This window comes from Mastacembelus armatus, chromosome 18 (assembly GCF_900324485.2).
Source record: "Mastacembelus armatus chromosome 18, fMasArm1.2, whole genome shotgun sequence".
NCBI classification, from domain to species: domain Eukaryota; kingdom Metazoa; phylum Chordata; class Actinopteri; order Synbranchiformes; family Mastacembelidae; genus Mastacembelus; species Mastacembelus armatus.
Window position 1 is genome coordinate 15,048,857 of NC_046650.1, and position 17,604 is coordinate 15,066,460.

Genomic DNA, 17,604 nt, shown 5'->3' on the forward strand with positions numbered 1-17,604 from the left:
ATTGAACTTTATTTGAGCTTAATCTAAGATTTATTCTCTGCAGAATACTGATAATGTTACCTCCAGTTTGGACATTCTCATCCTTTCACAGCTTACCTCTAGCTGAGCGTACCACACCTGCACACACTACTAGACTATGCAACATCTGCCAAATGAACAATGATCAGTGGTCATTGACCACTTGATGACAGGCGTCCAGCACTTGAAATTCTTTCCCAATTTGCATATCAAGTCATTATACAGCACAGCCCACAGCCATATGAAAAGAGGTTCTGGCACATTGCAGGATGTAAATGGAAAAAGCTGATTAACAAGCAGACAGTTTTAGAGCTGTTGACTTTCCGAGGTCAACAGCTCCATCATGGCAGATACATGCAGCACATTTATCCTGGATACAGCTCTTCAGTTTCACAATACACATCATTTACAATTCACCTGATAAAAATAAAGATGCTTGCGTACATGTAAATCATAATTCTGCTTTTAACATGTGCAAACGTTAGTTGGCGAAGTCGGTTTCTAAGCTCCAAATTGTGTCTACACCAAATAATATACTTACACATACAAGTGTCTGTTTTATAAAAAAAGTAGAGTAGAAGTAATGTTTCTATGCGCAGTGACCAAATCTCTGTAAAAGCTTCTGCTTCTGCTCAGCAAGTGAGTCATCCAAGCATCCAGTCACTCATGCAACAGAGCCTTGGAGAGCCTCTTGAACTATTTGAGGCCTGTGCAGACTTAAATGCTTCAGGGGGGAAATAAGCTGGAGCTCTAAGCATGCAGTGCACATCATAAAGCTTAGTTGGAATAGGGAGGTTTTTTTCTGCATGGATGACAAACCTCTTAAAAATAGACTTTCAACCAGGGAAAACTAGTCCTGCATATGTACTGTACAAATATTGCATTGCACTTGGATCAGTAAAACTCAAATTACCTGAATTATAAAATTTTATGTTGTAATTAAACAGAGAAAAAATAAGCCTTGGTTGCACTTAAATGTTTATTCCTGAAAATCTTATCCACATGAAGCATTACAATATTCTTGTATCGCTCAACGTGACTGTGCACAGCTAAAATGACTTCTGCTATTATACAAAGTCTAATCGGAAAAGATTAAGTTTACTTGTCTTGTTTTTGCTGACCTCCAGTGGTTTCACGTCTCACCTTGCTGCAGCAACATACAGGTGTACTCCAGTACTGTCAGGTGATACCACAGGTGCAACAGAGTGAATCACACCCAGTGATGCTGGTCAAACATGCCACCCTTCTAAACCAGTTTGATGTTACTCTTTGATACCTGACGACTTTTTTATTCTTTTTTTTTTTTAAAGCGATAAAAGAGATAATTTGTCCACTAATTTATTAATTATTGATCAGAATCAATAAAGTTCTCAGGAAGCTTTACAAACTCAAAGATATCGGCAGGGTGTGACAAAACTAGCAGAGCAGAGCGCCTTACCAATGCTGCTGCCACAGCTAGGCATGCTGGCACTGCACACACGCACGTGCATGCACGCGCACGCACACACACACACACACACACACACACACACACACACACAGCTGGAATCGATTGGCCTTTGCTGGAGAGGGGAACCAGCCTATCACCCACACTGATAGAGCCTCACTATGAATCACGGCATCCACTGATTGAAGGCCTTTCTCCAGCCCTTCCACTCTCTCTCTGTCAAGGTTTCCTCTTTTCGTCTGTTATTCATACTGATTTCCCACTACATGGTATCACTTCCACACCTTGAGTTGTGCTGTTCTTCCTGACGCTCCTTAATCAACTAATTTCATCTGGACGCAAACACTATCTTGCACCAAAAATGGAACCATATAAGAGCATTTACAGGAATCTGCTGCTTGTACTTTCCTCACACTCCCATAAAGTGTACACTAATAAATAATACAAAAAAGGCTGGTCTTATCACATGGCATCATTGCAGCATGGTTGCAGGTGTGTGTGAGAGTATGAGTCGAAGGGGCGGTGGATTATTGGCTTAGTGTTTTGGCCAGGTTAAAGTGAAACAGCCCTGAAAGGCTCTTAGTGGAGATTACCCCAGGTACTAAAAATAGTCATTTCCACCCAATACACAGCCACAAACACACAAAATAGAAGGCGATGGAAGTGTCTAGCCAGAAAAGAGCACTATCTGATCGTTGTATAGGGTGTCTCAGTTACACACGCATGCACACACACACATCAGTGACTCCAGTGTGATGACAGAGATGGGTATCCACTGGGGGCAGAGGATCAGCTGGGGCAGGAACACCATACCATGCCTCAATCAGCAGCAGCAGCCCACTGGGAAAGTGGTTTATGAATGTGTGCGAGTGTGACAGAGAGAGACAGAGCTCGACAGGCAGCCAAGCAGCTACCACCAGACCAAAAGATGTTCCCTATGTTCCCTTGCTCCTTTTCTAAACATTCCCTGAGGATTCTATTTTTCTTTTCCTTTGCCATAGTCACCCCCCCTGCTCCCTGTCCTTTTATTTTTTCCCCTTGGTCCCTTCCTCCATCCAGTCTTTCTCTCCAGAACTGTTGGAGGCCAGAATATATTTGTTTAGCTACTATAGCTTCAGCTTCCCATCAGGCAGGAACAAATGCTTTGCCTTGGGAGTAAAAAAGACAGAGGGAGGAAGGAGGGAGGGAAAGGATGGCAGAGAGCAGAGCCTACAGTGTTGTGGGGCCAGAGTTTGAGAGCTCTTGTTGTGGAGTGGGTCTGACAGAAGCTCCAAGATGGCAAGGGCCTGGACAGCCTAACTCTGCATCGCTCCACTATATGTCTGTGCCTTCTTGTCTGCACTTGTTCTCATTTGTTTATCTTGATACAGCATAGCCACGAGCCTGAAAGTGGCGTTTTCCTCCAGTTCGACAGTGAAGAGGGACTTCTTCCATCAGATTACAAATGATGTATCAGCACAGTAAAACTGAAGGAAACTCAAGCTGAGGAAAGTATGATGTATTCTAATAAGACTCACTTCAGAAAATCATATTATACAGTGGAATATGATAATTCATACACCCTTTGCTGGAGCGGTGAACTGGTGTGGGTGGTGTACTCTCAAATGTCAGCATAAATTTGCAAAATAAACGCAACCGACATTCAGCAGGGAGTAGGAACAGGGACAATAAGGGTTTGTCTTTGTGTGTGTGTGTGTGTGTGTGTTGGGGGGGGGGGGGTGACAGGTCCTCTCAGAGGGTGTATGACTCCTGTTTCAGCTCACAGGAGCTCATATCGCCAAGTATGTGAGCTAATCTATTCTTACATGAGTTTGCAGGGAAAGGAAATGCCGCTTAAGCGAAATGTTTTTATCGCAGCATGTTTTATCAAAGCCTGCTAAAGATGACCCAATCAGTCTAATCTGCCTTTACTTAAGAATAAGCGCCTGAGCATCTGTCCAAAAAGACAAAAGCAGGCAAGACAAAGCGCCATAATACCATTCAAAATCTGATGCCATCACACACCACATTATGTTGGAATTTACAGGACATGTGCGCTCACATGCATACACTTACAGCATGTCCCTATACAATATCAAAGTAATGCTTTAAGCCATGGCATCTTATTTTACGAACTGCAAAGCCCACAACCTTTTACTTCCAATCCATGGGCTTTGATTTGGGCTGGCACACATCCAAGCTTCTCCTGGTCTATGTTTGTCGCTTTCATTACCCATCTGTCCCCGTGCCTGCCTGTCTTGTCATCTGCTGACCTATTCTGTCCATCTCTGCACCGCCCTTTGTTTCACTTTTCCATATCTGCCCTTGTCCCTTTGTCCACCTGTCCATCTATCATCAGCATATCACCAAACAGGACAGGTACAGCAGCAGTAACATGTCAGAAGGGACAGTCTGAGCCAATTGTTTTGCATAATCACGTAGACAGACTTCCAACCTACAATAGCTTTAAATACCTTCGTCTGTCATACGCCTGATACGGCCGTGCCACAGGCCAGTGGGAGCGCCACTGGGACGTGACACGTTTCCATCAGTCAAGCTTGACATGCAATCTGAGAGGAGACCTGTGGTTAGAAAGACACTGGGTCACGCTTCTATGCTGTTGTCTTTGGCAGTACATTGGGAACTTATTAGAGTAACCACCCCTTAACAACTGCAGCCCAAAATAGCCTGTGCACTTTCACGGGCGGACCGTTCTGAAGAAGTGTCAAACACACTGTGCCAGGAGCAATGGCTGTTCCATGTGTGTGTTATAAGAGATGGGCCGTGCGGTGTATCATTCTCCACATTTCATGTCAGGGACATTTGGGAGAGTGGCAGGGAATGGAGCAAAAGGCCAGCCAGGGGACAGCTGGTGATCTAACACCTTATGCTGGTTACAGAACAGAACGTACACATAAACAGACAGAAATACAGACTTACATGAATACACACACACACAGCATATACACAATGTGAGCAATTCAATTTTCCCCTAAAAAATAAAATATAACTACCTCTGATGTGACAGCAATATTTCAGATCCCAGCTGTAGTGTATAAACAATTCAATCCTTGTTTACTCATTATCGCTACTGTCTGTCACATGGAAAAGCTCCACTACAGTTTTTTTTGTGTGTGTGTGTGTGTGTGTTTCCCTCTGAGCTCTAAATCTTTTCAACAGTTGAATTGCTTGAAATAATGAAAGCTGGTTCAAACTTCCACAGAGCAGAAGTGTTGTTTGATGAGGACATTTCAAAAAGGGGCCTCAGCGTGACAACTGCTCCCAGCTGTTACATGTTATTCAAGGTAGCCTTGATAGGCTGCTACCTCCTTTTTCTTAAAACACACACATACTGATTTGTTAAGTGGATGGATACACAAGAGAGTAAAGAAAATGATACGGAAAAAATAAAAACTAAAGAATAGACTCAAATACTTTAAATTAGGCTTAAAATTATTAACATGTTCACTAATCTTCAACTTTTGATTGGATGCTTCTCTGCTCTGTTTAGGGGCCAATCGGGGGGCGTAAGAAGTACAGCTGCAGCAGCAGCCTTCTGAGCCTAGCCGAGCAGCAAACTTTCCCCTGTCAGATTAAGTAGGATTAGCTGCGTCCTGCTGTATGATGAACTGAACGCTTCGTATGGTGACTTGAAACTTTCCAAAGATGGAAAAAAAAAAAAATCCCTGGTCAGGGAAATGTACTGTTTGCTTTGAAGGCCCAGTTTTCACTGCTTGATTATAGAAGCCTTAATGTCCTCAGTAAAATACAATAGCTGCTGGCTTATAGTGCATGAAAACATCATGCACTAAATGCAGTGCTGAGTATTTGTGTAGATAAAAAAACGTGCACGGGGGTGCAGGAGCATGTGCCCATGAAGGCACACAAATCCAAGCTCTTTCCCACATTAGACATCACACACGAATTCTTGCTCAGTGTCCTCCGCAGGGTCCTAAGTGGGTGCTCAGTTCTGTTGTGTTTTAAAAATCACACACACGCACACAAGGGTATGCATACATTCTCTCTGGTATTTTTATCAGCCCCTAGAGTCACTCTGTGGCTGCAAGCCATATCACTCTCAGACGACAGGGGAGCCACGGTCACACCAGCTAGTACTTAACCCCCCCTCCTTCGTATGTGTGTGTGTGTGTGTGTGTGTGTGTGTGTGTGTGTGTGTGTGTGTGTGTGTGTGTGTGTGTGTGTGTGTTGTTGGGGTGGTCCACAGAGGTAGAATATGCGTTGATATACAGGGACTCTGAATAAGGTGGTGGCAGGAGTGGGAGGTTAAATGTGGAAAGAATTTAGTCTGTTATCAAGTCAGGCCTGCAAGACCACCGAGGAGAGACACACACACACACACACACACACACACACATAAACACAACAAAGACCCCAAAAACATGACTACATGACAGGGTCGTACGCACACACACACTGCCTTCTCAGATAGGGTTTTCCTCCTGAGGCGAGGCTAAAGCATCCAATCTCAGTCTTTCTTCTCTATCTCTGGCACTGATAAAGGCTTATAATGAACTAGGGACTAGAAATCAGTCCCAAGACCGATGGCTTTATGGCCCTGGCCAGATCATCACCCTCTGTGGACTTCGTTTGTCACCGTGTGAGAACAGAGAGAGGAAAGATGGAAAGAGAGGGATATGAGGAAACAGATGGAAAGAAAGGGGAGAGAGGGGTGGAAGGCAAAGATTGAAGTTTTACACTCCAACCTTTGAGAAGCATTTTGCAATACAGCTGCTTCATTCCCTTTACTGCCAGTGTTCCTTCAGAAGTGTGCCGCATTACTGACTGCGCTGAAATAAATGCTCAAAGTTTTGATAAGGGAGTCTGCTGCTGCAGCCAGGATCCAAACAAGGGGACAAAAGTCCTCCTGGGCTTATCGCTGTTCACGCTATCTTCCCTTTTGTACTTTGGATCAACGCGAAAGCATGTTTGTAAACTGGTAACACTTGGACATTTTGTTTGGCTCGCATTCAAGAATGTGATAGTGTATTGCGATTGTTAAGGCATGTTATTATTCCTGCTCACTCCTGACTCCAGAGAGTGTATAATAAATTCACTGCTTGGAAAACAGATTCCTGCCATTTTAGAAATGATCAAGTGCAGTAAAAAAAACAAAAAACAAAACATACTAATGAGGCTGTGAATTTAAAAAGTTAAGAGACGCTGTGTAAGACTTACTTACCTCAAAGAGATTGGATGCCTCGTTGCCATACTGAGCAGAAATGATCTCTGATTGGTCACTGTACCATTTGAGTCCACCCAGGAAGCTATCTGCATCTAAGTCACTGACATCCAGCTCTGAGAGGTCAAGTTCAGGGAGATCTGGGCAGAGGGGCTGGTCTTCACCAACCAAGGCAGCACACTGGAGACAGGACAACAAATAAGCACAGTCAGACAGATATCACGTCTCTTTCAGATGCAAATCAGACGCCGAATTCACTCTGCCAAGTTTGAAAACAATGGGGGAATCAAAACCTGGACAAGAGTCAAAAGTCTTCTTATAAAGGAAATCCATACATTTGTATAAAAACATATAGTGCAGTCATCCCAGTCTACACTTCTCAAATTAAATTCTAAATATCATTTTGCTTTGTGTCATGTCAGTGTGACACTTACTGAGTATTGTTAAAAACACAGCCCTTATTGATTCTCGTACTATTACTCTGTTGATGGGCTGCAGGCCTGTTTCCACTCTGCCTCTGTTCAGCCTGAAGTACACCATCACTCCCTGAGCCTCTGTGCTGCTAAAGGCTGCCTGTTGAGATTTTGTTATTCACCAGCCGCTTTTATGTAATCTAGCCAATGTGTAGTGCATGTAGCAGCTGTTCCTGCTTCCTCCCCACACAAATCATCAGCTCTGCTCTGCTCTGGCTGCAAGTGACGCGCTCTGGACTGGAAACCAAACAGGAACTTGAAATGTTGTGCAAAGGTGTTTTAGCGGAGAGGAGCAAGGGGACAACACATTTCCATGGTTCCGCCACATCATTTTAAAAGACAAGACATTTACCAAATGTAACATCCCAGTGTCTTGATGTTGCTGAGTATTAGATGCAAAAATTACAGTAATCTTTATGTAGAATTTACTTTTTTCAGGATGAACTCGGCCCAGGCAGAAAACCAGCAGCTGAAATTACCAACAGTCGTGCCGGCGTTTCTCTCTGCTCAGCACAAGGTGCGTAAACTTTAAGCTCTATGGGCAGGGATCATAAAACCACGCCAGAGTTGAGGCGTGTTTACACTCTGTGACTGCGCACATGCAAATCCCAGCCTTAGAGAATGGCTTTATGGCTGCTGTCTAATAGGTTACACACGCCTAATTTCGTTGACAACACGTCAGCCGACGTATGAACGCTGCGGGGTGGCCTAAAGACAGATATAAGATAGATATCCTCAGGCGAAGCCGCTAGGTATTTGGCCCGCATACTGAGGAGGGATGGGAGTCGGGTTCGGCTCTGGGTAAAGCTGGGAGACCGATGCTGTGCCAAGTAGGAAAAACCTCCCAGACACCGGTGTCACAGTTCATCTGTCCTCGGAAACGCACCAACATGAATACACGATGACTTAGACTGTGATGAGACAAATCCGTTATGTTGCAATCGCAACGGCGGAGGGGACGGATTCACAGCGTCTTAGGCTCCCCCCTGAGATGATCCACTCTGACAAGGCACGGCACGAAAAACGGCAACAAAGCTGTTAGGATTTGCAGAGACTGGACGTCCTATGTACAATTATCTTGCAAACTTCTGGGTGAACTAATGAAATAGCGCCGCCAGACAAACAATCAGGGCGCACAGCGCTCCAGTGATTTACGCACGCACCGCACACAAAAGCACCTGCTAAGGGCAGATTATTAGAGAAAAGACTGCGCGTCCTCAATCGGTGTTATTGAAAGAGCAACGATTTATTATCACGTATAGAGACATTTGTCTGACATTGTCGAAAAAAGGTGTTTTGGATCGTCTCTGGCAGAAAACGCAGTCGTAGTCCAAACGGTAAAGTCTACCTGGCTAAAGTGACAGGATGTGTGTGCCTCGGTGATTAAAGTGCGACGCAGTGTCGCTGAAATCGCTCGGAAATGACAGATTCTCAGTTCTGTTAAATAAAAGCATTTGTCTTTCTCTTATTCTCGTCACGCAGCAAAGATAAGCACAAACATGCAGCCAGACTGCAGTCACATCATGTAGTTAATGTGAAAACCTCTCTGAGCTACTCTCTGCAAACTAGTACCTGAGTAAAGCCAGGTAGATTCTTAACGTCCATGACAAGCTGGACGGACCCGGTAAATTAGGAACAGGAAGACGAATAAGTATCCTTTTGATGTGCCTTATTTTAGAGGTTTAATTACAACAACGAGCAAAGGGTGAGCTAGAATAAAAAGACGACGGGCATGAGTGTGAGCGAATTACTTGTATAAACAGATCAAAATACACAGAAGGCAACCTAAGATCATATCATCAAGTCTGACTGGATGCGGTGTTACTCTCCAGCCAGTGCAACGCTCCTCCGGCAGGGATGTTAGGACGCAGACGTGGTCGGTACCGTTAATATTTTGATGCTCCTGCGCAATGGCAGACAGCGGTCCCACCAGTGTGGACAACCTTTGCTCTTGCGTCTGAAAATAACAGGCTCTCCGCACACGGCACATCAAAGGGATTGTTATCGTCAGTGGATTTCATGCGTCAGCGAAATACCTGACTTTGAGACATTTCAGTCATTTCGGCATGAAAACCTTCTCGGCACCGGAGCGCGTACAGTCCGCGGCTGGAGAGAAATCCGCCAGCTTGCAAGCACTAGCTCCGAGTGAAGAGAGATCCTACGAGGAGAGCAATGGTCCCGAGCCTGTGCACACATTACAACATCTACATCTTTAACTGAGGCGAAAATGGAGATTCTGCACATCCCCTCCACTTGTTATATATTCCCGTGTTGTATATCCCCCGCATCCTCAACTGAGTCCAGACGCGCACTACACCGGCATGTCACCGCCAGCACCAGCAGCACAGGAGAGGAGAGCGCAGACTTATGAGGAAATCACTGTGTCGGATAGTCAGTGTTGTCCATGGTTCCAGGGAAAAAAGAAAGTCCAGAGGGTTAGAAAGATGAAACACGTCGGATTTTTAGATGCGCTCACCTCTAATTCTCTCCACACCGAGTCCTGGTTACACCTGTCCCACGCCATCCAGCCACTGAATGACGGCCCGAAAAAGAAAAAAAAGAAAAAAAAAAAGAAAAAAGAAAGAAATCAAGTAAAAAAGAAATCCACACACGCTTCCCACTCGCTCTCACACAGGCAACTGCTGCCCCTCGCCGAGAATGAACCGAGGGCACCTGTCTTACAACTGCTTTCCATCACATGACAAAGCTATTAAAAGTAGGCAAGGGAGTGACTCCGCGTCCACACTACTCGCCAGTGACGCGCAGTGAGCAGGCGGGGTCTGGCTGCGCACATAGTAAAATCCTCTCCGTGCACTAAAAAAAAAAAAAAAAAAAAAAAAATCCCCATCTGAAAACCACATCACGGTCTGAGACATACGGTGAAAAACAAGACACAACGCTGCGTTTAAGTTAAGAAACAGGCATCTGGAATAGAAATAAACAGGTTACATAGATTTGATTATCATTTGTGCTGCTCTAATAAAATATTTTCCAAATAAAGTAACTCGATTTGACCAATGAAGCTCTTTTGTACTTTGTTGTACAACGAGTCGGCGCAAAAGTCAAATGGTGGCAAATCTCTGAGTGTAAATTTATTATACCTGTTCTTAAAGGATTACATTAGAATGATGCAGGACTAGACAGGATCAATGCTTCTTCCTTTGAGCTCTCTCTAATAATGTCTCCAAACTGCTGTCATCACCCATGGGTGTGCAGCACCTCTGAGTTTGGTACATTGTCGCATCTGATCTTTTCTAGCTCCGCCAATAACGACAGTAAAGACGAAACACACGGTGTCGAAACCCCCCGCACTCACAGAAACACAGTATAATGTAGAAAATAACATTCCCAGGATATCTTTCCAGAAAAAAAACAAAACAAAACAAAACAAAAAAGATCAGTCATCACCAAAAGCTCCATCTAGATCCACAGGTTCCGCATCTCTTTCCCTGGAAATGAATTTCTAAGCGTCTCACTGTGGATGTCTGGCACTTTTCAGCTCTGCTACCAACAACAGTGTTGGAAGTTCTTTTCAATTACAGTGTCGTTCATTTACAAGACAGTCAACCTTCCACTGTGCGCCATTCCTGAATGAACGCCAGACAAGACTGTAACATAAAACGCGTGTGTTCGTCGTGTAGAGTATCAAAGAAGGTAATTCAGCCTTTTGGAAAGCGTTTCTTTGTCTATTCAGAGGCAATAAAAAGGCCAGGTGGCAGCATCGACTGTGTATACAGTGTCAGCAGGACGTGTATAGGCAACACGACCTTAGGAAAATAAAAACAAAAGCTTTGTGGACATTTCAAACAAAATGCTTTTCTGTTGGCTTTGACTAACAGGCATGCTGCAGGAGGAAGTCAGTTTCAGTCCTAACCGAACAGAAACATAATTATATATGTAAATTATTGTGAGTTATTGTTACACAAGGATTGTTTAGTAGGTTAATGAGCGTGAAGTTATTCTAAAAGTGTGGTATGAGATTTTAACAAAGGATATCAACAGCTTTATTTATTTTGTTTTTTTTTTTTGTTTAGACATTATTTTCTGGAAAAAAAAAAACAATACATTTCTGAAACTTACTCCATGGAATATGCTAACCCCAATTCAATTTTCAGTCTTGTAAGCCTATTAACTCTACCTGAGCATGCAAAGAGCAATTGTCTCCCTAAATTAGTCAACCACATACAGAAAGTCTCATTAAACACAGAAACCTGTAAAAAGGTTCTGGGACTGAATGTAAATTTTACAGATTGTGTGCATCCAGCGCCAGTGTGTGTGCCCTGTGTGTGTGCTAAAACATTATGTGTAGGCCTATGTGTTTAATGCGTATGAGTATTGGCGCATTTGTACCGCTAAATCTATACATCTGCCTCTCCACGCTTGCCCAGAGATGCTACCCAGGGCCACAGCGAAACCCAATCGGAGCAGGTGGTGTGTGCAGTGACCTCACAGAGCCCAGATGGACCAGTACCACACAGACCATAATATAGGGGCAGCATGGGAGTGACATGGAGCTAGATGGTAGCCGGTTTTGTGACTGCAGCAGAGATAAAACACTCAGACAACAGGGATTTAACTCCTTCTGTGATGAAAAGATAAAATACTTTCTCAGTCTCTACATGGTGTTTATGTGTCCAACAGATGTAGGTAATTGCCGGTACAGTAGCTGCTGGTCAGACAGATTCCTCACAAGTTGAATAAAAGCACCATAATGAACACAGACTTGCCATAAAAAGGAAAAAGAAAGAGAAAAACCTGGCAGCAGATAGATACTGGTAAATATATTTCTCCCTCTCCTGAAGCAGCAAGTGAGTCACAGTCAAAAGGCTTATCTGATTGTACTCTTCGTGCCAATTAAGACAACAGGAACTAAATATAAATATAATGCTATGATTTCCTTCTTGAATGGCCGTTGATTCTTCTTTTTCTTTTTTCCAAGCAAACATATTCTTACTAGAGGCTGAATATTTATGTATGCAGTGATAGAGATTTGTAGCGAGAGAAATCATTTCAAAAGGAAAACGTTCTACAGGTAATCTTTGAAATGCCACAGCTTTTGTTTCAGTTCCAGAGCTCTGATAATGAATGGGTAAGTATAGGCAGGCTGTCATAGACTGGAGCAAAATGAGAAATAGGTAATGTTTAGCAGCCTACATCAGAGGAGCTATTCAGGCCAAACTGCTGCCAGCCACGGAGGCAACATCGCCGCGCGTTCGATCATTCTGCTCCCAAAAATGGCCTTGGGTCTTGCTTCCACACTGACCTTGCATTTAGCTCTTCTAATGGATATCATGTCTCGGGGGGACTGACTCTATAAGAGCGAGTGTGAAAAGTTGTTCACACCGATTTGATGTACAGCATGTTGTCATATGATAGACTTCACTTTCTCAAACCTTTTGCAGAACAATAAAACAAACATACTTCAATAGGAGGCCACTGAAACCTAAAATAAGTAGAGCTGACTGTTTGGCTCACAGCTCAAATATGAAGCAATCTGGCAACCTTCTGGGAAGAGCATGCCCAGTTCCACGTGCAGACAAAAACCATCAGACTTACTCGAATCAGGTTCGTGCTGGCAGTTCTCAGAAAGCAAAGGGTCTTAATGATTAAACTGTTTCTCCCAAGAGTCAGCTGACAAGTGGCGCGCTCAAAACTAAAACGGGGCTAATCCACACATAATTATCTTTGTTTGAATATTCAACATGGCTTGACTCATGCTGCAGAGTCTGCCATTTGAATGTCTGGTCTTAGAATGAATCTGATATTTCTGCTCTAACCCTAAATTTGTATTGATCCTGTAAATTATGGTTGGGAATTATTGTTAAACTCTAATGTGGTTTTTGTTGACAGTCCATCCGTACCTAAGTGGCTGTCTTGTTTTGCTTTTCCATTAATTGTGTCACCGACCCCCTGCTCAGTGCTGGGAGATGATTCATATCACTTTGTTGCAAGTCATTGCTCCCAACAGAATTTATCCTAGCATCTGGCCATTTTAATACATGGTGGCTGGATTCATAAGAATTAATTGAGGGCAGAGGTAAAACAAAGTGCGACATCTATTCATGTATCATTCAGGCCTGTTAAAACTGGATGTGCCACTTCTGCAGTTGTCATCTGATGTGCTTTTGAGGTGCTGGTGTGTGTGGTGCTTTTCCATCTCGGTAAGACATTATTTTGTCTTTATTAGGGGACAGCAGAGGAAGTGGTCCAACACACTACAGTGACATACAGAACTAGCAGCAGGAGATGTAAACGGATATACAGTGCAATTATGAAGTTTGAATGTGGCCTGTTGTAGAAGTAATCTATAAAAAACTAATATGAAATAAACTTTGTTCAAACCTTTGACTTATTTAACATGATATTATTTTTAGCTCTTATATTTCACTGCCATGTAGAAATCTCTGAGAACGTCCATACGTTTAATTTGGCTTCTGTCACAGGTTTTATTGGCAACAGAATAAACTGTGTAACACCACAAATTATGCCGACGCTGGCCCTTTGACTTACAGTAAGCCAGTGCATTCTCCCCCTGTGAAGATTTTACATCACCTCTCTTTGTAGTGCCCTTCAGAGAGCCCATTGCCTTTCTGCCCTGCGTTCAAGTGTGTAATCCTTCCCATCAATGAACTCCACTGTGTCATTTAGCCGCTCTAAGGATGGCAGCTACTTTCCCCACAGAGGCCGACTCACATTATTAACGCAAATAGCATGAAGAAGCTGGGGCCAGTTAGCCATGGCTGAGCCTTAGAATTGAAAATAGTTTACCAGTCCCACGCAGGGGCTGGTAAACACAGAAAGTAGCCTGGGGCGCAACACAGCGCGGGTCCACCCTCCCCATCACTATCGCAGCTCTGTTTTTGGAGGAGCCAGTGAAACCCAGCAGCTTTGCCTCCTCCCACCCCCCTTCCGAACAATGTTACAGTCGCACGGTGATGCAATTCTCCCATCACAGCCCTCATGTTGTTGGGCTGTTATTGGGCTTGTTTAAAATCACCAGCAAGTCATGCAAAAGACATGTGGAACGTGGCGGCAGCAAGCAGGTGATCTTCGCGTGTGGGCCTGGTGGAGAACTGCGCTGAACTGGTGCTCTGGTCGTGGACCCGTGAGGCACTTTGTGTTTTGTTTGGGTATAGCACTCACAACGAATATTAAAATTTATGGACCATGAGGGTTTGGGTTGCAAACACACATACATTAACAAGACATGTACACTTCCTATTCTTAAAAAGCTACAACCAGAAACTGCTGTGAAATTCCAACAGATGCCAAATGCCCAGCACACTTTACATTCTGAATTTCCAGTATGATACCTTTCTTAAAATTTGATATCAACTTTAAACTAAGTGAATCAAAAGCCATGGTCTGTAAATGCAGGTATACACAAACGTTACAACATTACACAAATGACCCTCTTTCCTCACATGATGATGCTTATTAGATCATGTTTGACTTATGAACTGCATTTTTAATAAAATTCATGTTTTTACCAAAACAAACCAAAAAAAAAAAAAAAAAACTAAACGAAACTAAATCAAACAGCAGCTGGAATGAAAACGAACCCTGCGATGTGAAAAATACATTAATGAGATCTCATCACTGGCTACCGGCAAATTTAGGTGCATCTCTCCGCAAACTGCAGAAACCTCCTGCGAGTCACACGAAGGGCCCAAAGCACAACAGATGTTGCTTGATTTCTATAATAATAGAGAGGCAGGGCTGAATACCTTGACAGTGCAGTCCTCATGTACTCTTAGCACTGGAACAGAGCCAGGGAAGAATTAGGTCAGCTGAAGTGCACCGTGCCTTGTGGAATTCCATGTTAAAACAGCATCAGGGGAGGGAGGATTGTTGGAGGTGGGGAGCTGGTGACACACAGGTAGAAATTTCTGGAGCAGCACAGGCTTTTTCTTCTACTCTTGTATCATGGAAACGTGAGCAGAAATGTTACACCCCTGAGTCCAGACTGCAGCCTAATTATTTTGAGCAATGAAAGGAGAAGGAAAGGGGGAATGAGAGACAGAAAATGCATGGGAATTGCAGTTCTTTCATACAGGCTGCATACAGGGTATATAACCACAAGCCTGAAAAAAAATCCTTACAGCACAGTAAAACTGATTGTATCATCACCTTTTTTTTTTTTTTTTTCCTTACAGGGTGCATTTGTACTACTCTTCACATCACCTCCTAAAAAGGAGCATGTACTGCTGGAGTACACAGTGATGGGAAAAAAAAAAAAAAAAGCAGAGCGGGGATGAGAGGAAAGAGAAGGAACAGTCAATACCCATTTTTGCCAAGGCATCCTCATGAAAAAGAGCAAAGAGACAAAAGGAGCAGATGGATGGAGATGGAGCTAATGCTGAAAGAGAGTGTGACAGGGAGTAACAAAAGCAAGAGAGAGTGAGCCGCTGTGAGGGACAGAAAGAGTCGGACAAAGACGAGGCATGAATTAGAGAGAGATATGGAAGGAGGGGAAGGAAGATGGAAGCTAAGTACAAGAAGGAGTAATTGGGGACAGGAAGTGTGGACTTTGACAAAGGGTCAGATTGAGAGGAGGGCAGAAGCCTCACCATGCTCTGAAATGGTTCCATCCCTCATCGGAAGATAAACCACCCTTTGCTGTGGCTGACCCGAGCCCCTGGTCTTTCTACATCCACCGTTTCAGTGTAAATCTAATGGTTTCCACCTTCCTCCCCCACCATATTCCGGTCATGGTCTGAGATCTTACTGCTTACGATGGGTATCTGGCTCACACGTGCTACGTATTCATTTACAGGAAGGTCTAGATTTTCACTCAGATACACACACACAGATCCTTCCAGTGCCAACATGACCTCACTGCCCCCTCATGACTATCACTTTGTGGAAATAAAATTGTGTTGCAAATGCACTCGCTCCGTCTTTAGCAACAATAAACTGGAAGAAATAATGAGATGCAGGGACGACTGAAAGTAAAACCATGATTTTAACTGGACATGATATTCAAATGTCTTGGCAGCCATCCATCAACATAAGAGCGAGTGTAAGCATATTGCAAATTATGCTGAGCAATATTGTTGACTTTTCCCTATGAGCAGGCAACCTCAGTGTTTTTGGAAACTAAAGCTTTTTTTTTTTTCCACTTAAATGTTGTTGTGCCTTTTCCACTGTCTGTAAAAAAAAAAGATTTCCATTCTTATTATATCTGATGGTCAGTGGTAGATATTCCATCTATCTACCTTCATCTTGGCTATCATATCCCTGCAACCTTCTCTAAGTCCATCCTATAATCCCTTGTTGTGTGTTTTGTGGTGCTCTGTGTCCACTGGGACTGTCATCGCCGCCACAATAAACAGGATTAATCAGCGCTGGCACTGGACACTTTGGTCCAGATGACGCGTGTAATTAAGGAGTAATTGGTATGTCATCTGTACATGAGGAAATATGACATGCGCAAGCCAGATGTACTGGTTGTGCCGCCCCACAACAAGCAGCGCTCCAATTGCTGTGTTCTCAGAGGATTTTTTCAGAGTGATAACTTCCTTTGCACTGCTGACACTCTCGCTTCTCTAACGTCTTTATTCATCCTGCAAACTCCTTCGCATTGTAATTCACTTGCTTATTCATTTATTTACATGCTAACACACTTAAACACTAATTTGCTAACTTATTCATTTATTTACATGCTAACCCACTTACTGACGCTCGCATTCAGCAACTTATTCATTTATCCACATCCAGGATGACACAGTTACTTTCTTCAGTATTCATTTATGCACATAGGAAGACACTTGCTTAATTAAAAGGCCCCTCACTTTTCATTTCACACAAAAGAATGGGTTTATGCAGCTCAATATATAGTGTTGCTGTGCACAATGGGAGATGGCCAAGATGCCCTTTCATGTTTAGGGTCATGCAAGCTGCAACAATAGGTCTGAACTGCCCTTATCTCTCCTTGTAAACGTGAAGCTCTGGGATAAGTAAGAGCTTGAGTTCATGGCTCATGTGGGAGATGTTAGGATGCACATAACTGAGGGGATAGTTTTCTTATTTGCCCTTGCACCATATATTTCCGTGGTTGTTAGGGAAGTCAGTAATAAAAAAGAAATTCACTGCCAGGCTTTAGAATGATGCTCCATATAAGCTCTTGTGGACCATAGTGAAGACACATACCTATTATTTCAGTGTTACTTAGAGTAGCCACAGCCATTTGTCAGTGTAAAAGCAATTTTGAATTACACCGACATAAGAAGCACTATTAGGTATGCCATACTTACACCACCTCTTCTCTCCAAATTCAATTGCTTCAGGATTATTAAAGACATGCTAGCACAGATGAATATCATGCATTGTACATGTTTCTTTGAGGAAAAATAAAAAAATCTAACAAACTAAAGCAAGTCCAGCATCACTGAAACTTGATTGATTGATATTGATTGAAAGAAACAATGTTTGGGATGAAGCTGAGCATGAAGCTGCTTCCAGGACGTGTGTGCCCAGTGAGGTCA

The 17,604-nt window shown here is 43.3% G+C and overlaps 1 protein-coding gene across 5 annotated transcripts in view; it reads right to left on the reverse strand.

Annotated features, from left to right (window-relative positions):
- The window catches only part of ppargc1a (peroxisome proliferator-activated receptor gamma, coactivator 1 alpha), a 33,831-nt gene extending 24,168 nt beyond the window's left edge, over positions 1–9,663 (reverse strand). For all 5 annotated transcript variants that reach the window (XM_026298784.1, XM_026298783.1, XM_026298782.1 and 2 more), the window contains exons 1-2: positions 9,594–9,663; positions 6,645–6,824 (exon numbers count right to left, since the gene is read on the reverse strand). In XM_026298784.1, the coding sequence (XP_026154569.1) occupies positions 6,645–6,824; positions 9,594–9,641 (228 nt within the window). In that variant the 5' untranslated portion in view covers positions 9,642–9,663. The remainder of the gene's footprint in view (positions 1–6,644; positions 6,825–9,593) is intronic.
- Between the last annotated feature and the right edge of the window lie 7,941 nt (positions 9,664–17,604).